At 42.3% G+C, this 24,680-nt stretch overlaps 1 protein-coding gene across 1 annotated transcript in view; it reads right to left on the reverse strand.

The window, feature by feature from the left end:
- Window positions 1-24,680, reverse strand: part of MERTK (MER proto-oncogene, tyrosine kinase) — a 107,499-nt gene that overhangs the window by 22,031 nt on the left and 60,788 nt on the right. The window contains exons 8-13 of the mRNA XM_024744008.1: window positions 22,673-22,824; window positions 10,071-10,224; window positions 6,318-6,471; window positions 3,020-3,105; window positions 1,186-1,281; window positions 387-467 (exon numbers count right to left, since the gene is read on the reverse strand). Of these exons, the coding sequence (XP_024599776.1) occupies window positions 387-467; window positions 1,186-1,281; window positions 3,020-3,105; window positions 6,318-6,471; window positions 10,071-10,224; window positions 22,673-22,824 (723 nt within the window). The remainder of the gene's footprint in view (window positions 1-386; window positions 468-1,185; window positions 1,282-3,019; window positions 3,106-6,317; window positions 6,472-10,070; window positions 10,225-22,672; window positions 22,825-24,680) is intronic.

Below are 24,680 nucleotides of genomic sequence, written 5' to 3' on the forward strand. Positions count from 1 at the left end.
AGAGAAAGCCCTCGCACAGACACGAAGACCCAACACAGCCGTAAATAAATACATAAATAAATTAAAAAAAAAAAAAAGCACCATCAGAGCTTCAGACCCCTCCCCCAAACAGACAAGCCCTGAATTCGTGTTTCCTCATGTTCAGTTTGAAAAAAAAAAAAAAAAAATATATATATATATATACACACACACAATGCAGGTATGAAGAGCTCATTACAGTAACTTTCCATCTGTGACCTTAACAGTGCTCTGGATGGCCTTCTGACCCATTGGTGACCGAGACCATGACATATGAACTCCATCGTTCATCACTGGCCTGATGAAGCACCGGATACCGAAGCAGCTGCCCACCCCTAGAAGAATGGGTTTCATCAAGGTTAACTCACACTTCATGGTTTTCACGGCCACCTTCTGAGAGGTCCCATCCTGCTGATTAAGATTTCCTTCCATGACAGACCCAAACTCTCCTGTGAAATAAAACAACATCTCTGTTGACCTTGTGCAAAACCTCTCTTGCCCACAGAAATGCAATAGCACTGCAGCTGCTGTTTTCACGTGGCTCCGTTGTGACCCCGACACAGCAGCCGGGCAGAGCTGGCCAGGCCACCCACACTGGTAAACCCAGGGCACAGGCCACGCCCTCGCCTGCTGCTTGTCCCAAGCTTGGCTGGCTCAGACTTAGTCCAGCTCACCACTTTGTTAAGCATCATGACTGATTCAAGACACAAGACAACACGGAAATTGTTACTGACGTGCATCAAGTACAAACTCTTAATACCATTATCATTTATCCTAAGACCATTTTGACAAATATGTATTTTCACCTGTGTTCCTATTTAATTAGGAAGGTGACAAGAATAGTAAACTTAAGAACTAGAGGAATAAATTGAAAGTATATAGGAAGCCGACCCATGAATTGCATTGCATTTTAATGAAGAGAGGAAATTAATATTTTTCAAGAGCCCACTGTGTTTGTTAGGCTCTGCAGAGGCCTTTTTCATAGGCCAAATCTGAGTTTCAAAAATCACTATTTACTTTGTCATTTTAAAAGTTATAAGATAGAACTATTTGTATTATAACTTCAAGTCACAAAAATGGTATTTTATTTAATAAATATATATTTTTTAAAATGACTGTGAACTGTTTACCTTCTTACTCATATTTTAAAAGAATTAAACTGCTTACCTTCACCCAGAATTTTTCCAAGAATTAGAAGGTTCCTGTCAATCACGACATCCTCTAGTTTATTTTGCAGTTCCTCACTGACTCCCAAGCTATGTACTATAAAAGGAGTCACAGAACATACATGACCTGTCAGTATGCTTCCTTTCATCTGAATATAATTAAAATTGTATATAAAGTCCTATAAAAAAGTTAAACATTTTTCTCATTTTATATCCGTAGCTCTCCCCCCAAAATGCCAGTAGTAAAATATCACACTTAATCGAACTTAATGATTAAACTGAGTAAAATGAATGTTTCAGGGCAAAATTAATCCTGAAGGATTATAAAAATCAGAACCATATTTCTCTTCCCATTGGGTGGTAGCAGCAGCTGGCAATCCGATTCATGCAGGGGAGCCTTGCCCTTGACTCTAAAGGAGTGAGGAAGCTAAGTCAATATTCTTTCTTTTCTTTTTTTTTTTATTTTTAAATATTTATTTATAAATTTATTTGGCCGCGCTGGGTCTTAGTTGCAGTACGCGGGATCTTAGTTGCCGCGTGAGGGATCTTCGTTGCGTCACGCGGGATCTAGTTCCCTGACCGGGGATCAAACCCGGGCCCCCTGCATTGAGAGCTCGGAGTCTTAACCACTGGACCACCAGGGCAGTCCCCAGTCAATATTCTTTCTAGTGGAGCATTTACTAGTATACCCCTAAGTGTGGGATACAAAAAAAGTCATCAGGACACCTCCCCTGCCCTTCCATGCCAGGGAAGGTGGCACAGAATCCACAGGAAACATGTAGAGAACAAGGTACAGTTTGTTTTACATATGGTACATAGAACCTCATTATAATGACATAGAAAGTGCTAAATTGAATACTTGGTGGGGGACTGAAGGTTAAGATTTTCTATGAGGTGTAGATATGCAGCACAGACAATCAGTGTTATCAATAAAGGCTGTTAACCAGGAGAGGGAGACCAATTCAATAGCCATTTGGCAAATGATTCAGTTTGTGCCATAGTTAGGGAACGAGCAAGACTTAGAAAGAAAAAAAAAATGTGGTAAAATTACAAAGGACACATTAGCTTTTAGTGAAAAAATTTTACCCAAATAGTGCTTCAGTCAAGGAAAGAAATTGGTCTAAATGACAGATTTTTTAAAATGCAAGAATAGACATCTAAAAGGCAAAACTTCTAGATTAAAGAAGTAATAACATCCTACATCAAATGAGTTTTGTTTCCTAGTAACCTGCCTTCCATCATCCTTATATTTATTTGTTGTTGTTTTGTTTTTGGCAAACATCCTGAAGCTTGAATTTGATAATATTCACACATTTCCAACACTGTTTCTGAAATGATACAAGAACACAGCTATCTGTCTATTCCCATTCTTTGAAACTAAAAGAGTTCCCGCTCTGATTCAGCAAAGCTCAAACCATAACTGTCACAAAGTATGCTAGCAAATTGTTCCCTGACTTGGTTGTCAGGAAAAAACAGGAAATGAGCTCAAGATTATGACAGTTGCTTTGCTGTTTCCTTTAAATCCCTCTGCCCACATCTTCTCCTCTCACCCTGAGAGTTCCTTCTTCCCTCCATGTTTCATGGCATCGGGAGTCCTTAACCCCGGTCACTTCACCGTGGGTCCAGCTCCAGATTTCCAGGAAACCGGCTAGTAGGGAAGCCCAGGGCCATGTCTGACTCTATACTTGTTGGTTTCCAGAGACATTTTGCATATTAAAGATAGACATTCTTCGACTCCTTTGGCTTTTGTTAGAGATCTATCAATTAATTTGTGGTTTTCTCTGCTCTCAACTATTTTAACTTTTGCCAAAACAGAGAAATGAGAGTCAACTTACAGGTGAGTTCAATGGCTCGCCGACAGAAGGACTTCTTTGCTATGTAACTGACAACCAGTTCTGAATCCTCCTCTGTGAAGGCGCTCCTGGGTGAATGAGAACAGACATCTCACACAAGCAGCAGAAGGCTACCCAGGTTGGGGCTGGTTCCCCAAGATGCTACTGAGCTTCTGCCTGTTAAAAGGGCTCTTCTAGTCCAAAGACCTTTCTCACTGGGAGGAATAGGCTTCTTTCCTTAGATCCATTTTAGGCTTACGTGGCAATATCAAACAACCCTGTCTAGGAACCATCAAGAGCTGAGAACAACTGATAAGCTCCCAACGGCCAAAGCTGCAACAGTTTGAGCAACACGATAGTCGTATTGGATTACAACCCAAAGTATAAAATGAATATTCATGAGTCCAGACTGATAATACACACACACACACACACACACACACACGTGTATGTGTATAAATAAATAAATAAATAAATAAAATGGGGGAAAGAGAGAAGTCTCCTGCACAAAAGAATTCCAAATATTTTATATAGATACTCTGTCTCTAAGAGATGGGGTAGCGTTAACTCCTTACCCTGTAAGTGTGAGCCGCATATACGGCCCTGCTTCCTAAGAGTCCAGTATAAAAAGGGAGAAAAAATAACTATGGTAGAGAAATCAGGCAGACACCACCTCAGCCAGGTGAGCCAGGATTAACATCAACAGTGATAAATCATGTTGACAGTGTGTATCCTCCATGTAATGGGATGAAGATGGCACTCTACCTCTGTAGTCTTCCACTCAATAACCTGTAACCCCAGTCTAATCACGAGCAGAACATCACACAAATTCCAAGAGAGGGCATCCTACAAAATACCTGAGCAGTCCTCCCGGAAACTAGCAAGTTCAACAAAAACAAGGAAAGGCTGGGAAACTGCCACGGCCAAGAGGAGCCTAAGGAGACATGACAACAAAATGTAATGTGGTGTCCTGGATAGGCCTCTGGGAAAGAAAAGGGATATTAGGCAAAAACAAAGGAAATCTGAATAAAGTATGGACTTTGTTAATGATAATGTATTGATATTGTTTGACTGATTGTAGCAAATATACTGTCCTAACATAAAATGTTAATAACAGGGGACCCTGGATGTGGTGTATATGGAAAGTCTCTGTACTACCTTCTCAACTTTTCTGTAAATTTAAAACTTTTCTGAAAAATAAAACCTATTTAAAAAAATCCATTTAGTCACTGTTTTAGACTAATTGGTGGCAAGTACTATGAATTCATGAGTCTAAATTATAGACTTAACCTCACGTTATCTTGCATATATAGATTATTTTAAAAGAGAGAACACATTTAAAAAATAATATATTTGTATGCAAAGTAAAGAATTTGGAAGGATTTATGCTGAAATAGCAACTGAGACCAGGTATAAACCCTGGAGTTACAGGTGGGTTTCACTTTCTACTTTCAACTATTCTATATAATGTGATTTTTAAAAAAACTAGAAGAATGTTACTTTTATAAGTAGAAAATAAAGGTATTTTCGTTAAAAAATGAACAAATGAAAGGCGCTTGTACAAAATGAACAAATGAAGAGGGTGTGAAGACCCAAGGAAACTGACTTCAGTGTAAAATAATGTATAAAGTAAACTGTGATCAACTTTTCACTTGTTTTCGGCTTCTGCTCAGCTTAATGGTTCTTGGAGATAATTTTATTTCTAAATATTTGAAACAGTACTGGAATCTTATTAATATATCCGCTGTACTTTGCAGCCCCGCTTTTGGGTAAGTTTTAAAACATTCAACATTAAACTTCTCCAAATTATTACAGCTAGGGTTGAATCAGACAATATCTAAGATCTATTTTGGCGGTAAGCTTTTGGGTTCTGTGGAACCATGAGTTAGTGGAGGACTAGCTGATAAGGATGTTTTCATGTGGAGCGTTTTCTTCTGTATTTCCTAACTGCTAGACTATAAGCTACATGTGGGCAGCCCCAAACCCCTAGAACAGGTTCTGTTTTTTGAACATTCTTTCCTTTCTCCACAGATCTGAAATGCAATCTTCATTGTATATTCTATTCCCACACACATATGGGCACCCTGTGATGTCCATACACTGAGTTCTCACCAATACCTCGCTGTTCCAATCATTTAACATGTTTTTATACCTAGTAGGATTAGCCCTCTCCACCCAAACTTTTGTGTTTTTCAAAACTGTCTTGGCTGTCTCTGCTCATTTACTCTTCAAGGTAAATTTTCTCTTTCTTTTTTTTTTTTAAAGATTTTTTTTGGAGGTGGACCTTTTTTAAAGTCTTTATTGAATTTGTTACAACATTGCTTCTGTTTTATGTTTTGGCTTTTTGGCCACGAGGCATATGGGATCCTAGCTCCCTGACCAGGGATCGAATGTGCACCCCCTGCATTAAACCCACACCCCCTGCATTGGAAGGCAAAGTCTCAACTACCAGACTGCCAGGGAAGTCCCTCAGGTAAATTTTCAAATCAGCTTTTTTCAACAATCCTGCAGCAATTTAGATGGTGATTATATTGAATTTATGGTTAACTTGGGGAAAAATGATCTCTTGACAAAACTGAGCCTTCTCATCTATGAACATGGTACACATCTTTCCATTTATTTGAGTTGTCTTCTGCAATGTCAGTAAAGTTTAATAAGTTTTTCCACAAAGCTCTTGTACATATTTTGGGTTTCTTCTTAGGAACCTTATAGTTCTCGTGCTATTGTGGATGGGATGTCATTCTAGCACTTTGACTTTAATGTATTTTAAAACCAGAATCAAAATATTTTCACAACATTTAATGTCCTAAAAAATATTAAGTTTCCTCTTAAAGGCAAACAAGAAAGGAGGAAAGCAAGAAGAGACTTTGGAAGAAGTAAAAAGCTTTCACTATTTTTTTTGTTTTGTTTTGTTTTTTGTGGTACGTGGGCCTCTCACTGCTGTGACCTCTCCCATTGCGGAGCACAGGCTCTGGACGCACAGGCTCAGCGGCCATGGCTCACGGGCCCAGCTGCTCCGCAGCATGTGGGATCTTCCCGGACCGGGTCATGAACCCGTGTCCCCTGCATCGGCAGGCGGACTCTCAACCACTGCGCCACCAGGGAAGCCCAAAAGCTTTCACTATTGCCTGCCTTTGTGGCACTGGCCTAAGTAAGGAAGCTGCCTCCCCCCCCCACGGGGTGTGCATAATACAGGGACCCAGCTGGGCACCGGAGCTGGGCCAGCAGAAGAGGCATTAACGCTTGGCAGAGCAACTTCATCGATACCACCGAGCAAAACATTGTAAACTGAGAAACTTACCCGAACTTTGTCTCCTGGAATCTTTTCCTGATGGCCAGAGATATATATAAAGTCAACCCAATCAAAACAAATCCACAAAAGCAGCCAAGGATGATGAGCACAGGATCTTTGTTACCAGGTGCTGGGGTTGACGAGGGGGCAAAATTGACCCAACCTGGTAAAACACCAATAGAATCAATTCAAAACATCTCTTTGGGATTCGGGGTAGTTGATTTACAGTATTGGGGAACTCTCTTCATGTCAGTTATGAATGTATAAGCAATTGAAAAAATAGTAAAACTAATATTTAACTGGTACGCTCTAATTTAAAACACTGGAAATATTGAGAATCAAAATGCTTTATTTCTTTGTTAAAAAAAGTATCAAGAGTAGTTTGAACACTGCTTGCCAGCTTCTAGCCACATGGCTTAGGATATAGAGAGAATGTATTTTCCATGCCCTGACAAATGTCATACTCCTTTCCAAGTTTGGATCAGCTTCCAATGTTTTATCCTTTGCGCTTTCAGTGTCGTAAAATACCTCTGTGAGTTCCTTTAATGTTGTGATGAGAAGGCAGAGACTTTGAGTTGCTGCTGAGACATTTTCTTTTATTTTATTTAAAAAATATATTTATTTATCTATTTACTTATTTGGCTGTGTCAGGTCTTAGTTGCGGCACGTGGGATCTTTGGTTGTGGCGCACGGGCTCTTTGTTGTGGCGTGTAGGCTTCTCTTTAGTTGTGGCGTGCACGGTCCAGAGTGCGCGGCCTCAGTAGTTGCAGTGCGCGGGCTCTCTAGCTGTGGCGCGCAGGCTCACTTTCCCCTCGGCATGTGGGATCTTAGTTCCCCAACCAGGGATCGAACCCGCATCCCCTACATTGGAAGGTGGATTCTTAACCACTGGACCACCAGGGAAGTCCCTGCTGAGGCACTGTACAGTATGACAACCCTGCTTACAACCCAGTATGACAATTCAGAGTCTGGGCATTTTGATGAGGATCTGAGCTTAGGAGTCCTGCTGCAAGTTCCTGCTTTGCTTTTCCAGGGGCACCTTTTAAAATAACCATTTAGAGCTGAGCCCCTGAAAAGTTAAGTACAGGCGTTTTCTACCCCCTCTCTACCGCCTGCTCTGACGTGAGATGAAGGACCACCCTTGCCCTGGCTCTCCCACCTCCTCACCCCACACCCGCATCTGGGATCTGTAACAGATCTTGTGACTCTGCTTCCTTTGTGTGGGTGTATTGAAACTGCACAATCAAAATGACCCCAGGGTTTTCACTTCCCCAAAGTGGGAGCTCAGATGCTGAGGGAACTATCTACCCACCCCATGGGGGTGGTGTGTGCTCCTCATTCAGGCGGCCATAATCTGCATATTCTCAATTCAGTACATCAGCTTCGGGGCCCCTGACACACACGTGAAGACTGTGGCCAGTGTAACTTCCTCTGGGACATCTTTCTCCTTTTCGGCACAACCAGTTCACTCACGTGGGTAAGTCCACCTTCACTGAGTTCCCTGGCTGCTCATCTCACGGACCAAATGGCAGCAGCGTCAACATGCCCACAGTCAACTACTTCTTTCGTAATTCCACACACATTCAATTCAAATTCCACTTCCAACACTATCACTTTTTCTTTCTTCTCTACATTTTCATCTTTCTTCACCAGCTCTGTCTCTCAATTATCTGCTTCTGTGACATGTCATGTGGGTTCGCCCCTGCGAGACAAGGAAGTAACACAGCTCTATGCCTGTTAGATGCGTGTGGACTGAATAAGGAAAGCACGGTGATGAACCACAGACAGACTTTGCAAGAAGTGACCCGACTGGTCACAACCAAGATGCCCCCGTTATTTACGGAGTGATCTGTGCACTGAAGAGCTGGTGGTGAAGTTCATACAATTACTCACAGTTAATATGTGCTGGCACCTTAAATTTGAACCATATTGTTGGGGAACAGGTGTGATATAACTAAACTGTGGTAACTGAAATGTATGCAGACGGGAACCATGCAAAACCAGGACTGCCAGAACAGCAAAGCTTTTTACAGTTTTGGACGGTTTATTATGAATGAAGATGAAAGCTCTGTCATCTTAACCTCTGATTTTTTTGAAAAAAATGGAAGAATAGGACTTCCCTGGCGGTCCAGTGGTTAAGACTCTGTGCTTCCACGGCTGAGGCCGTGGGTTCGATCCCTGGTCAGGGAATTAAGATCCTAGATCCCACATGCCACAAGGTGCGGGGGAAAAAAATAATGAAGTAGAGTTGATTTACAATGCTGTGTTAGTTTCTGGTGTACAGCAAAGTGAGTCAGTTGTGTGTGTGTGTGTGTGTGTGTGTGTGTGTGTGTGTGTGGTGTGTATGTTATATATATAATATATACATTCTTTTTCAGATTCTTTTCCATTATGGTTTGTTACAATATATTGAATATAGTTTCCTGTGCTACACAGTAGGACCTAATTGTTTATCTCTTTTATATGTACTAGTTTGTATTTGCTAATCCCAAACTCCTAATTTATCCTTCCCCCATTCCCTTTCCCCTTTGGTAACCATAAGTTTGTTTTCTATGTCTGTGTTAAACTCTGATTTTTAACCTGTGCCTCTAGAATCAGAATCTCATTGTCCCTGAAATTCTGCCAGGTAGGCATGCCTTGTGTCCCCAACACCAGTTACTAATGTACCCTTGGGACTGGGCTTATGGGCTGTAGGAGCTGTAATATGGATCCAATTTGGCACTAAAAGGGAGAACATATCTGAGGGTCACTGGGACAGACATAGCGGGACTCAACGGTCTGTTCCCAAGTCCTGTCTGCTACGGCTACAAAGGCTGTATATTTGGCAAGAACTTGTAAATGCACAAATCATACCCATATAGATGTCTGCGTAGAGTTCATGGTAGCAGTTCATTACCAAACAACCTAGGGCAGGTCAGAGTCAGAACAAAGGCGGCTGCCCTGGTCTACAGAAGCAAACACAGCCTTTGGGCCACTTGGGGCAGCACGGCATCACCTTGCTTAAGGCCACTCCAACAACAAGAAGAAAACAGCACGCAGGGACGGGCATTTAGCTGAGCGAGCCCAGCACCGTGTAAAGATGGCTTCTATAGGAAACGCTTCTTGTTCTGTACCAATGAATCACAAAGCATGTTACCTAAGGTTTGAATGGCTAATAACAGAGCAACCTGCACCGCTTAAAGCAAACAAAGAAACGGTGCCAATTCTAGAGAGCTGAGGATTACCCACATCGCCTACCCAAAATTCAGTCATGTAGTATGGATGCATTTAAACAAATTCAATACTATATATAAAATAGCTAACTAATAAGGACCTACCGTATAGCACAGGGAACTCTACTCAATGCTCTGTAGTGAGCTATGTGGGAAAAGAATCTAAAAAAGAGTGGATATATGTACATGTATAACTGACTGACCTTGCTGTACACCTGAAGCTAACACAACATTGCAAATCAATTATACTCTAATAAAAGTTAAAAGCAAAACCAAAAAACCTAAATTCATTAAGTCCGGTCAAATTCTGGGTTCTGAAAGGGATGAATCTTCCTAGGAAGTTATTACACTGGAGAGTAATAGTAGTGGGAAGACTCAAGGGTACCGACAGCTCTGTGATCAGCGATCAACTATCCTCATCCCCGCGAAATTTCCTTTTGGTCTTTATGTTTCATTCTTAAACAAGCCGTCCGTGCCACAGGCTACTCTCTGGCCACCTGTGTGTTGCCCGGACTGATGTTCCGTCAGTCAATCGGGCACCAGCGCTCACCGTGTGCAGGGACAAATATTTTCACTGGGTCACTGAAGGGCCCGACTCCCCCTTTGGTGACGGCTGCAATCCTCACGGTGCACGAGGCGTTGTGGACTTGAACAGAAAGCTGAGCGAGACTGTCGTTCTGGCCGACTTCTTCAGAGAGCTCTTTCTGGGGACAGAGAGGAAAGGAAAGGAAAGGAGATACTGAGGCACCAGGGGCCTTGTCGCCCGAGGGAAGTTCTTCCGAGGGAAGCTGCCCCACCCACATCCCAGGGGCAGCGGCTGTGTTCCCACAGCATCCCTTCCTTCACTCAGGCCACAGCCAAGGGAGCCAATAGGCCGGCAGTGATGCAGGACAGGCTGGCAGCATCCTCAGGTCTTGGGTCTCTGGGCCTACTAGGGTCGTGCGAACACGGTACTTAGAGGGGTCAGTGAAGAAACCTCTGGAAGAAAGGGAATCTGTGGCAGATGCGCCCGAAGGCAAAAGCAAGACTGTCTCCTCGACACTCCCGCCCTCAGAACCCCCAGAGAACACTGCCCAGGAGCTGCACCGAAACTTGACACCTGCCAGCTTCCCTGAACCAGCACAAGTGGGCTCGTGTTCCTTGCAATTCTAAGAGTTGTGACTACAGTCTACATTTAGAAGGGCACTGACACTTTTTCTTCCAGCGACAAACACACAGTGTGCTCCATTTTCAAAAATCTGGCTTTACTTATTTTGTTTTAAAGCCATCGCTGCACAACTTGACCCGTTAAAACATGGGGGATGGGGGAGACTTTTGAAAAAATAACCAGGGGAAAAAAATACTTTCCCCTTTGTTTCCAAACCTTGACCATCACGGTGTTCTCTGGTGCGGGAAACTAACTTTGCGTTTGGGATTGGCTTTTCAAATAGGAACCACAGTGTTGGTGAAGGCTGAAAGGTAGCACTAGGAACATGTCTTTAATTCTGAATTATGGATATTTGTTTTCACAGAGAGATATCACACATGGAGCACAGATATCATGGATCAGCAATGGATAGCAGGGGCCTGGTGTGGGTGGTAACTTCCTCCCCTGGTCACTCATGCTGGTCACTTCTCCCAATGGTGCCGGGTGGAACCAGGTCAGCCCTTATGGAGAGGGCAGTCCCATCACTCATGACCAATGGGGACACCTGGGTCAGCCACCTGGACACTGTTTATAATCTAAACAGACAGTGACCATCAGGACTTAGAAACGTCCCCAGACAAGGGATGAAAGGGAAAACTATGGTCTTAATTTTTTTGGTTTTTTAACCCCATTGGACTCAGTGCCTAAAAGATTTGCCATAGATTTTTGTTAATTAGGTAGACAAATTAGTCATTTTTTCTGATATATCAAAAGGCATTTTCTGTATGGCTAACCCAGTTTTGATTATGTGTTAGTTGGTCATTCTCTGTGTAATTTGGGGAGGACAGAAACTCATCAAGTAGAGTAACTTCATTGTCAAAGCCCTCAGAGTCATGGAACCTTGATGGGCAGCAGAGAAATAGTGCATATACCCCACAGTTTAAAACCTAACAGCTCTTCAAAGTACAAAAGAAAGACTTCATGCCTGACAAGGAACATGGGGCCTGCTCCTGGTGTCACACATTTTGTCTGCAAAGATGCAAACGCAATACCTTGTTTATGAGAAAAACCATCTTAAAATAAGGGGACACACATAGTTTTGAAAGAATTCAATCCCAAGAAGAAGAGAAATCCTAACAAAACCAAAATTATCCTTTTGGAAATGAACATAAAAGCAGTTGATAACACCTATTCCCATAGGGTCTATAACTCCCTATGAAAACCCAGAGGAGTTACTTTTTAATTTCCACCTCCTACTCTTTGAGTTAATAACTGTAAGGAGTTAATCTGTGAAGTGCTTGAAACAGTGCCTGACCCAGAGCAAAGGTTACCCAAGAGTCACAGTGGCCACCATCACAGCTGGCATTACCCTGAATCTTTTTAAAATTTAATTAACTAATTAATTTTACAAATTTATTTATTTATCTATTTATTTTTGGCTGAGTTGGGTCTTCGTTGCTGTGCACGGGCTTTCTCTAGTTGCGGTGAGCGGGGGCTACTCCTAGTTGTAGTGCGCGGGCCTCTCACTGCAGTGGCTTCTCTTGTTGCGGAGCACGGGCTCTAGGCGCATGGGCTTCAGTAGTTGTGGCACATGGGCTCAGTAGTTGTGGTGCATGGGCTTAGTTGCTCCACGGCACGTGGGATCTTCCCAGACCAGGGATCAAACCCGTGTCTCCTGGTTAAGGTGGATTCTTAACCACTGCGCCACCAGGGAAGTCCTATCCTGAATCTTGAAGCATGGGAATGATGCCAGCCACCGCTCACTGGGAATCCATTTTGGAAATACATAAAAAACCATCCCACTTTAGGGGTGGAATTGTAATCAATGTTGAAGTAGTGATTAGAAAGATAAATGATAAACACTTAGTGGAGGTGTCCAATTTTCTCCAAGAATATCCTTAAATAGTAATCTCAAATATAATTTAAACATGATTCCCAATGTTAAAAATTGATGTAATTTATTCATACTGTTTTGATGCCAAATACATAAAGAAAGGTGTGAGCACATCCATATCCCCAAGTATTTTAGTGTTGATCTTGAAAGGTGGCAGAGATCCTTCTAATTTCAGAGAGCTGTAGGAGCCGCCCGCTCACCCCCGTGTGTTATCTCTCATGCTGTCAGGGTGCAGACCGCCGAAGGAGGGGTCATCTCATTGGCACAATGTGGTCTGGCCACAGGACACAGGTCATGGGTCAGCTGCACATTTCTCATTTAGTGAGCTTTCAATTTCACCAACACAGGCCCATATCTCTAAGAACTTAAAACCTAAAGGCATCGTCAGGTAATGAAATCAGTTTGACTACAGCTTTACTTACACAGAAAACATACGGACCTTGCCTGTTGGGGAAAGTAACAGCACATCTTTGGAAACACAGTTTATTTTTTCTCATTGTGTGGCTTCAGTGTTGGTCAGGGCAACTGGATATTTGTTTTCACTTATCAAAAAGACCTTAATATCTCCAACTCCGTAAGAATTCACAACCCCACAATTTGTAACTGTAATTAAGAATACAGGTAATTCCCTGGTGGTCCAGTGGTTGGGACTCTGCGCTTTCACTGCCGAGGGCCTGGGTTCAATCCCTGGTTGGGGAACTAAGATCCTGCAAGCCATGTAGCACAGCCAAAACAGAAAAAAGAATATGGCCCATTTCAAAATTACTCAGGGGGAGACTGGTTCAAGATGGTGGAGTAGAAGGACGTGCTCTCACTCCCTCTTGTGAGAACACCAGAATCACAACTAGCTGCTGGACAATCATCGACAGGAAGACACTGGAACTCACCAGAAAAGATACCCCACATGCAAAGACAAAGGAGAAGCCACAATGAGACGGTAGGAGGGGCGCAATCACAGTAAAATCAAATCCCATAACTGCTGGGTGGGTGACTCACAGACTGGAGAACACTTAATACCACGGAAGTCCACCCACTGGAGTGAAGGTTCTGAGCCCCACGTCAGGCTTCCCAACACGGGGGTCCGGCGACAGAGGGGGAATTCCCAGAGAATCAGACTTTGAACGCTAGCGGAATTTGACTGCAGGACTTAGACAGGACTGGGGGAAACAGAGACTCCACTCTTGGAGGGCACACACAAAGCAGTGTGTGCACTGGGACCCAGGGGAAGGAGCAGTGAGCCCATAGGAGACTGAACCAGACATACCTGCTAGTGTTGGAGGGTCTCCTGCAGAGGCGGGGGGTGGCTGTGGCTCACCACCGGGACAAGGACACTGGCAGCAGAAGTTCTGGGAAGTACTCCTTGGCATGAGACCTCCCGGAGTCTGCCATTAGCCCCACCAAAGAGCCTGTAGCCTTCAGTGCTGGGTCACCTCAGGCCAACCAACCAACAGGGAGGGAACTCAGCCCCACCCATCAGAAGACAAATGGATTAAACTTTTACTGAGCTCTGCCCAACAGAGCAACACCCAGCTCTATCCACCACCAGTCCCTCCCATCAGGAAGCTTGCACAAGCCTCTTCAATAGCCTCACCCACCAGAAGGCAGACAGCAGAAGCAAGAAGAACTACAATCCTGCAGCCTGTGGAACGAAAACCACATTCACAGAAAGACAGACAAAATGAAAAGGCAGAGGACTATGTACCGGATGAAGGAACAAGATAAAAACTCAGAAAAACAACTAAATGAAGTCAACTTTCCAGAAAAAGAATTCAAAATAATGATAGTGAAGATGATCCGGGACCTCGGAAAAAGGATGGAGGCAAAACTCGAGAAGATGCAAGAAATGTTTAACAAAGACCTAGAAGAATTAAAGAACACCTAGAAGAATTAAAGAACAAACACCTAGAAGAATTAAAGAACAAACAAACAGAGATGAACAGTACAATAACTGAAATGAATAATACACTAGAAGGAATCAGTAGCAGAATAACTGAGGCAGAAGAGCGGATAAGTGAGCCAGAAGACAGAATGGTGGAATTCACTGCCACAGAACAGAATAAAGAAAAAAGAATGAAAAGAAATGAAGACAGCCTAAGAGACCTCTGGGACAACATTAAACACACCAATGTTCACATTATAGGGGTCCCAGAAGGAGGAGGGAGGGAGAAAAGATTTGAAGAGATTATAGTCAAAAACTTCCTTAACATGGGAAAGGAAACAGCCACCCAAGTCCAGGAAGCACAGAGAGTCCCAGACAGTATAAACCCAAACAGAAACACAACGAGACACACAGTAATCAAACTGACAAAAATTAAAGACAAAGAAAAAATATTAAAAGTAACAAGGGAAAAAGGACAAATAACATACAAGGAAACTCCCATAATGTTAACAGCTGATTTCTCAGCAGAAACTCCACAAGCCAGAAGGCAGTGGCATGATATACTTAAAGTGATGAAAGGGAAGAACCTACAACCAAGATTACTCTACCAGGCAAGGATGTCATTCAGATTTGAGAGAGAAATCAAAAGCTTTACAGACAAGCAAAAGCTGAGAGAATTCAGCACCACCAAACCAGCTCTAAAACAAATACTAAAGGAAGTTCTCTAAGTGGGAAACACAAGAGAAGAAAAGGACCTACAAAAAGCAAACCCAAAACAATTAAGAAAATAGTAATAGGAACATACATATCGATAATTACCTTAAATGTGAATGGATGAAATACTCCAACCAAAACATACAGGCTTGCTGAATGGATACAAAAACAAGGCCCATATATATGCTGTCTACATGAGACCCACTTCACACCTAGGCACACATACAGACTGAAAGTGAGGGGATGGAGAAAGATATTCCATGCAAATGGAAATCAAAAGAAAGCTGGAGTAGCAATACTCATATCAAATAAAATAGACTTTAAAATAAAGAATATTACAAGAGACAAGGAAGGGGTTTCCCTGGTGATGCAGTGGTTAAGAATCCACCTGCCAATGCAGGGGACACGGGTTCGAGCCCTAGTCCGGGAAGATCCCACAAGCCACGGAGCAACAAAGCCCATGCGCCACAAGTACTAAGCCTGCACTCTAGAGCCTGTGAGCCACAACTACTGAGTCTGTGCACCACAACTACTGAAGCCCGCATACCCAGAGTCTGTGCTCCGCAACAAGAGAAGCCACTGCACTGAGAAGCCCGTGCACCGCAACGAAGAGTAGCACCTGCTCGCCACAACTAGAGAAAGCCCGCGCACTACAATGAAGACCCAATGCAGCCATAAATAAAATTTAAAAAAAGACAAGGAAGGACACTACATAAAGATCAAGGGATCAATCCTACAAGATATAACAATTATAAATATATATGTACCCAACCTAGGAGCACCTCAATACATAAGGCAAATGCCAACAGCTATAAAAGAGGAAATCAACAGTAACACAATAATAGTGGGGGAACTTAACAGCTCACTTACACCAATGGACAGATCATCCAGACAGAAAATTAATAAGGAAACACAAGCTTTAAATGACACAATAGACCAGAGAGATTTAATTGATATTTATAGGACATTCCAAAAACAGCAGATTATACTTTCTTCTCAAGTGCACATGGAACATTCTCCAGGATTGATCACATCCTGGGCCACAAATCAAGCCTTGGTAAATTTAAGAAAATTGAAATCACATCAAGCATCTTTTCTGACCACAACGCTATGAGATTAGAAATCAATTACAGGGAAAAAAACTGTAAAAAACAAACACATGGAGGCTAAACAATATGTTACTAACTAACCAAGAAATCACTGAAGAAATCAAAGAGGAAATCAAAAAACACCTAGAGAGAAATGACAATGAAAAGACGATGATCCAAAACCTATGGGATGCAGCAAAAGCAGTTCTAACAGGGAAGTTTATAGCAATACAATCCTACCTCAAGAAACAAGAAAAATCTCAAATAAACAATCTAACCTTACACCTAAAGGAACTAGAGGAAGAAGAACAAACAAAACCCAAAGTTAGTAGAAGGTAAGAAATCATAAAGATCAGAGGAGAAATAAATGAAATAGAAACAAAGAAAACAATAACAAAGATCAAGAAAACTAAAAGCTGGTTCTTTGAGGAGATAAAATTGATAAACCTTTCGCCAGACTCATCAAGAAAAAGAGGGATATTAGAAATGAAAAAGGAGAAGTTACAACAGACACCGCAGAAATACAAAGCATCATAAGAGATTACTACAAGCAACACTCTGCCAATAAAATGGACAACCTGGAAGAAATGGACACATTCTTAGAAAGGTATAACTTTCCAAGACTGAACCAGGAAGAAATAGAACATACGAACAGACCAATCACAAGTAATTACATTGAAACTGTGATTAAAAATCTCCCAAAAAACAAAAGTCCAGGACCAGATGGCTTCACAGGTGAATTCTATCAAACATTTAGAGAAGAGCTAACACACATCCTTTTCAAGCTCTTCCAAAAAGTTGCAGAGGAAGGAACACTCCCAAACTCATTCTACGAGGCCACCATCACCCTGATACAAAAAGCAGACAAAGATACTACAAAAAAAAGAAAATTACAGACCAATATCACTGATGAATATAGATGCAAAAATCCTCAACAAAATACTAGCAAACAGAATCCAACAACACATTAAAAGGATCATACACCATGATCAAGTGGGATTTATCCCAGGGATTCAAGGATTCTTCAATATATACAAAGCAATCAATGTGATACACCATATTAACAAATTGAAGAATAAAAACCATATGATCATCTCAATAGATGCAGAAAAAGCTTCTGACAAAATTCAACACCCATTTATGATAAAAACTTTCCAGAAAGTGGACATCGAGGGAACCTACCTCAACATAATAAAGGCCATATACAACAAACCCAAAGCAAAGGAAACTATAAACAAGACGAAAAGATAACCCTCAGAATGGGAGAAAATATTTGCAAAGAAATCAAGGGACAAAGGATTAATCTCCAAAATATAACAGCTCATGCAGCTCAATATTAAAAAAGCAAACAACCCAATCTAAAAATGGGCAGAAGAGCTAAATAGACATTTCTCCAAAGAAGACATACAGATGGCCAAGAGGCACATGAAAAGCTGCTCAACATCACTAATTATTAGAGAAATGCAAATCAAAACTACAATGAGGTATCACCTCACACTGGTTAGAATGGGCATCATCAGAAAATCTACAGATAAATGCTGGAGAGGGTGTGGAGGAAAGGGAACCCTCTTGCACTGTTGGTGGGAATGTAAGTTGATACAGCCACTATGGAGGGCAGGATGGAGGTTCCTTAAAAAACTAAAAATAGAATTACCATATGACCCAGCAATCCCACTACTGGGCATATACCCAGAGAAAACCATAATTCAAAAAGACACATGCATCCCAATGTTCACTGCAGCACTATTTACAATAGCCAGGTCATGGAAGCAACCTAAATGCCCATCGACAGACAAATGGATAAAGAAGATGTGGTACATATATACAATGGAATATTACTCAGCCATAAAAAGGAACGAAACTGGGTCCATTGTAGAGATATGGTTGGACTTAGAGAGTGTCATACAGAGTGAAGTAAGTCAGAAAGAGAAAAACAAATATTGTATATTAACACATATATGTGGAATCAAGAAACACGGTACAGATGAACCAGACTGCAAGGCAGAAACAGAGGCACAGATGTAGAGAACAAATGTATGGACACCAAGCGGGGGAAAGCGGGGGTGGTGCAGGTGGTGTGATGAATTGGGAGATTGGGATTGACATTTACACTAATATGTATAAAATAGATAATTAATAAGAATCTGCTGTATTAAAAAATAAAATAAAATTCAAAAATAAATAAATCAATCAAATTACTTAGGCTAAAATAAAACAAGAAGACTATGGTCCATTTTATTACCCCAAAGAACAGTAACCTTCAATAGGGAAAGAACTACCCCATGCGACAACAAACTTGTTCAAAAGGGCTTCAAAGGCACAATCAACAGTGTAAAACCCTCACATCTTACTCTTGAAACATGTCCTGTTTTCACTTCTTTCTGCTAAGAGGCCATGCTGTGGAATTTGAACAAGAGACACTGTGCTGTGAAGAAAGCCAAGGGCATCTGGAGAAGAGCAGTGGGGCTGTGGAAAGCACTGGCTTTGGAGTCAGTGAGACCTGGGTTCTTATTTCAATGCTGCAATTCTAAGCTGTGTGACTCTGGGTAAGTTACTCAATGTTTCTGAGTTTCAGTTTCCTCAAATGAAAACTGAGAAAATAGTATCTTTCTCACAGCGTTTTTGTAAGGTTTAAATGAGGCCTTTTATGTAAAACACTTGGCACAGGGTCTGTAAGTAATCAACGCTGTAAGTAACTGACGTTGATTATTATTATTCCTACATTCCTATAACACCTGTAAGGTGCTGTATTTTGATCTTCTTTCCCTATAACTGTAAGGCTCTAAGATAGAACTGAGCGAGTAGTATCTTTCAAGTCTTGGTGCATTAGAGAAAATCATCAAGGCTGTCTAGTTCCCAAACCAAGAATTTTATTTGACCTATCCACGGAGCTGCTCTTCATTGTAGCTTTCTCTTCCAGGCAAAAGGTACCATCCTTGATGGATCCTTGGGTTTCAGAAATGTTTCAGACTCCTGTCTGGCCTGTCTCACAAGAACCTCACCTGTTCTTTTTACCTTAAAATGACACTAGCTCGCATGCTCTGCCCTCCTGTGACAGTGAGTGAGAGGGAGAAATGAGGAAAGGGAAGAGGCAGTGGGCACATCTACGCTCCAGGCATGCAGCTTGCTAGGAGGTTGGGGTCTGGGCCCAAGGAAGGAAGCCTTGAGTGCACTGTGGCTCCCCTGTGTCTTTAAATAAGCTGGTTCTACATGTCATGTCTCTTGGCCCATCATAATCGGCTATGAAACTTCCTTCTGATCAAAGATCTCCACCCTTTCCAAACACAGTTAAACCAGCATTAGAGCCCCAATCCCAAAACAATGAGCTCTACAAGAATGACACGTACAAAAATGAGTCTCTGTCTAAGGTTCGGGCAAATCTCGGTCCAAGGTAAATGGATTTATTTATTGCAGAACACTGGAGAACCTTGAACTTGCCAGTATACACTGTGGGTCTTCCAGAAGGGGGTATAATACGCAGTATTTTATAAACTTATCTGCTCACTGAATTCTCACAGGTCTACTGACACTTTATGGGAATGGGACAAGAAATACCAGTCCACACTCACCAAAAGAATGTCCCATTCAGAGAGAGAAATTCTCCTGCTGGTTTAGATGTCAGTCAGGTCCATACATCAAGTTCATAGTGCCATAAATGCCTACAAAGCAAGCTTAAGGTCCTGTGTTCAGATGGTACAAAGATGGGCAAGGCACAGCTCCAGCTTCAAGGAGAACAGATTTTACTTGATCCTGACCTTTGTATTTTAAGCTTTGACTTGGAAGGCAAGGGACAGCAAGAAAAAGAGAGCAAAAAACATTGATGGCTTCATCAAGATACAGTAAATGTCCATACAGTAAATACCAGGAGTTTCTTAGTCTGAAAGTGACACAACAGTTGTAGGATACTGAAGGTACAAATTTTGAAAACTAAATTTCCAGCAAACTGTAATAGCCCACCCAAAGACTACTTCAAGAATGTTCTGAAATTCCATACAAAAAAACCCTCCCTTATTAGAGTAATAAATAAGAATATCTTCCAAAAATATCCAATTTCATCACCTTACATAAAGAAGATGTAGTTTTAGTAACGGTTTTTTTTTCTTTTCAAAAAATATTTATTTTATTTTTATTTATTTGGCTGCACTGGGTCTTAGTTGCTGTGTGCGGGATCTAGTTCCCTGAGCAGGGATCAAACCCAGGCCCCCTGCATTGGGAGCGTGGAGTCTTAAATGCTGGACCACCAGAGATGTCCCTAGTAACAGTTTTAAAATGAAAATGAAAGGACGATTTCGAGAGGAAGTTGTGTCTAACTCTTGCCCTTCGGAAAAGAAGGGAGTTTAGGGAACCGAAGTGATGGGTACAGAGGTCATTTCAAGCTTCACTTTGGAAGGGGGTTTTAGGCCCCTCCCGGGCTGAGCTTCTCTTCAGTGTTCTTATTTGTCTCCAGCTGCAGCTGGTGAGCTGGGAGCTTAGCTGCCTCAGAGAATGTTACCCAAAGTAAAGCGAGCCACTAAGTCTTCTGTTGTCACAAGGCTGTCGTGATGCACAGAGGGCACCATGAGTACAATGCAAATGACCTTCCTGCTGGGATGATCTAGCATCTCCAAGGAGGCAATGACTGGAAAGGTCACAGCCCTAACTGTGGCGGTATTGTTCTCACTACAGAGGGGAGCATTCTGAACAAAGGGCAGAGAGAATGCAAGGCTGGGTGTTCATGGCACTTGTGTGTTAGGCTCCTTGGCCACGTCATGTCATTTGTAAGGCTTTCATCACTCCTGCCCGTCAGCGCGCCTCTGCTTCAGGGGTCCCCCCTAAAGAAGTATCTTTCACCCACACCAGGGGAGAAGGAGAAAGGATGACCTGCAGCTCTTCAAAGAAACTGGTTTGTTCCTATATCACTCAAGTGTCTGCTGAGAATCATCTTCCGCCAACCAAAGTTCCTACTGAATCAGAACGCAATCGCTGGACCTTCATGTATCTCTACTAAGAAAGTTTGTTCCTATATCACTCAAGTGTCTGCTGAGAATCATTATCTTCCGCCAACCAAAGTTCCTACTGAATCAGAACGCAATCGCTGGACCTTCATGTATCTCTACTAAGAATGTAGTATTGTAATCAGGAGCCATCCTCTAAGAGAGGCATTTGATTCCCCTGACTCGACAGTGTGCAAATGGGATCAATAGGCCCCCTTGCACAAATGGTCTGAGACAAAAGACCAGGAAGTGAGAGACTTCTTATCTCATAGCTGCAACTCCCTTAAGCAGGGTTTCGACTGGTACAAGTAGCATCCTTTTATCATCTACTATAAGGCAGAACAAACCATGGATTTCTAAGCTCTCTTCCTTTTCCATCACTACTGCTTCCGACAGTCTGCTTCCTGATAGGTAAACTGAGGCAGGAAAAGAAAAAAAATAAATTCAAATTGTTCTTTTGGAAGACAGCAGTTTTGATAAAAGCTGGGTGACATGAGGTTAAAAGTGACCGACACAAAGCCTGGACGTCATCCGTCAGTGCAGCTGTTCACCCCTTTCCTCGCCCGTGCCAAGAAATTGTAACTTTCCTGTGACGCTCCCTACAGATGCCACGAGGATGCTGAAGTCTGACCTATTACCAGGGTTAGATCAAGGAGGACTGTAACAACACAGAACAACAAAACAACAAAGCATGCTTTCCGCAATGGCGGTAAAGAAGAGACAGTCCTGAGGATAAAGCCAGTGCGTCTGCTCTTCTACAGATCCTCTGTGTCATGAGAAGTCAGTGTCACCTCAACCCTCTTCCTTTCTCAAGTGGGAAAGGGGCCTGTCTGGGAGCTGCCCACCTAACCACAGTCAGCTGTCCCCCTCACCACTTCTGTCTTGGGTCAGATGTTCCCACCATCTTTAGACCGCTCGGCAATCAAAATCAGATGGCCCTCTGGGATTGACTGGAGTCACGTCTAACAAAGCTGTGCTATACAGTACGTCCTACAGGGCTGTGCCAATCCACCTGCTAGCCTGCTCGACCCTCTCTTTCGGGGTCCAGTTACTCTTGCCATCTGCTATGAGGCTGGGGGGCTTCCCTGACAATCAGCTTCTGGAATTTTCAAGAGGTTATGAGTTGCAGGACTGCTAAGCCCGGTAACCCCTCTCAGTAGTTCACACCGTCTTCTTCAAAGAGCCTAAGTTCCCTGAAGGCAAGAATCAGGTGACAACAGAGGATGAGCTCTATTCACATTGACTAATGAAATAAATGAATGGATGAAGAGTGAGTGAGGAAAGCCCCAAAGATTTCTTGGAATTTTATAACTTTTCAGGCACTTATAATTTTTACTACATTGTTTATCTCCCGCTGAAAGGTGCCTTGCCTAACCCAATAATATCAGGCCTTTTCACGACAAAAGGAAAGATCCTAAAGCAGTATTAAATCAGCAAATCCAAGAAGACAAGTGCACCCTGTTGAAGTTCAGACTTACAGACGTCTCTGCATTCTGCCACACGTGAGAGATCCGGTAGCCCACCAGTTCCCCATCCTGTCGCTTAATTGGAGGCTTGATCCATTTGACATCCACCTTGTTGCTAGACTCATTCAGAAACACAGTGACATTCAGAGGTGCTGCTGACGGGGCTACAAAAGAGAAAGGAGAGAAGGATGAGGAAGTACGAAGAAAGGCACATAGAGAGTCATTCTCTTCTTGGTTTTTGTATGTTTGTTTTTTTAATTTTCTACGGAAAGCACTCAAATGAGGCTGAGATTAATAGTGGACTTTCATACATTTCTATGAAGATTTATTAAGATATTATATGTAAGTGCTTAGCACAGTGTCTAATTCATTGTAGGCACTCAGAAAATGTTAGTTCTTCTCATTTTCCAATGCTTCCTTCATGATAAAATCTCTTCAATGTCGCATTAAAAAAAAAAAAGTGGACTTTCACCTTCTTTTCAATCGAGGACCATTACGATATCATGAGTTTAGAAAAGTAAGCTTTGTGTCTAAGATTCCAAACAAAACGATCCCTGCATTTCCTCAAGACGTTTAGTGTCAGGCTGGTAGGCAAGGCAGTCCGAGCAAGAAATAGGAAATGCAGAAATAGTTTTGTCTTGTTGCATATCATCTTTGCTCTTTTTAGGCTCTGTGAGCTCTGAAATCTATTTTTGGGTTACTTTAGTGTGTTTGACAAGACAGCTTGATATTTCTATCGAACAAATGACTTTCATATTGCAACAATCTTTGTAAGAACCACTCAAATAAAATTCTCTTATAAAGGCCACACACAGGGCTTCCCTGGTGGCGCAGTGGTTGAGAGTCCGCCTGCCGATGAGGAGTGGGGAGGGATAAATTAGGAGTTTGGGATTAACAGACACAAACTACTATATATAATATAGATAAACAACAAGGACCTACTGTATAGCACAGGGAACTATATTCAATATCTTGTACTAAACTATAATGGAAAAGAATCTGAAGAAGAATATATAACTGAATCACTTTGCTGTACACCTGAAACTAACACAACATTGTAAATCAACTCTACTTCAATGAAAGTTTTTTTAAAAAGTAAGCCCTGGGCTTCCCTGGTGGCGCAGTGGTTGAGAGTCTGCCTGCCAATGCAGGGGATGTGGGATCGAGCCCTGGTCTGGGAAGATCCCACATGCTGTGGAGCAACTGGGCCCATGAGCCACAACTACTGAGCCTGCGCGTCCGGAGCCTGTGCTCCGCAACAAGAGAGGCTGTGATAGTGAGAGGCCCGCGTACCGCGATGAAGAGTGGCCCCCGCTTGCCACAACTAGAGAAAGCCCTTGCACAGAAACGAAGACCCAACACAGCCAAAAATAAAAAATAATAATAAAAAAAAAAAGTAAGCCCTTTCCAAACTAAAACAACAAAGAAGTGGGAGACAGGGAAGGAGGTAGGTAGAGCTCATGGACTCCTCTTGGGGAAGCAAAACACACACAACTCCAAGAGGATTCTCCAGTAGACACCTGTGCAGCAGTAGGTCAAGAAGCTGGCGCCAGCTGGGGATCAGTTCTGTGTCATTTGAGCTGTACAAGGCAGGGAACACTGCTGATCTCAGGAGGAAGCCACATTTTAAAGTCCAGAGCCAGGTTACTAATGATCTGAACAGAGCTAATCAGTGAATAAATTTAAATATGTATGTGTATGCGTGCGTGCATGCGTGTGTGTGTGCGTGTGTGTGTAAGGCACCTCATGAATGAAGACCAGAGGGTCAAATACTATTTGCTGGGTTAGGTGACGAACTGTAGAATTTAGCGCTGGTTTTCACTCTCTGGTTTATAGCAAATTCTACACAAGCCACATAACCACTTTATGTCAAAATGTCTATATATAAGGATAATAAACGTTAACGCGCTTTTTAGGAAAAGTATGTATGTGGGTACAGTATGTGTACGAAATAATTTGGGAAACAAGTCAAGATCACAACTACATTCTTTTTCTGGGGAGGGAAGAACGTGACTGTAGC

This window comes from Neophocaena asiaeorientalis, unplaced genomic scaffold, assembly GCF_003031525.2.
Source record: "Neophocaena asiaeorientalis asiaeorientalis breed wild unplaced genomic scaffold, Neophocaena_asiaeorientalis_V1.1 scaffold114, whole genome shotgun sequence".
Classification (NCBI taxonomy): Eukaryota; Metazoa; Chordata; class Mammalia; order Artiodactyla; family Phocoenidae; genus Neophocaena; species Neophocaena asiaeorientalis.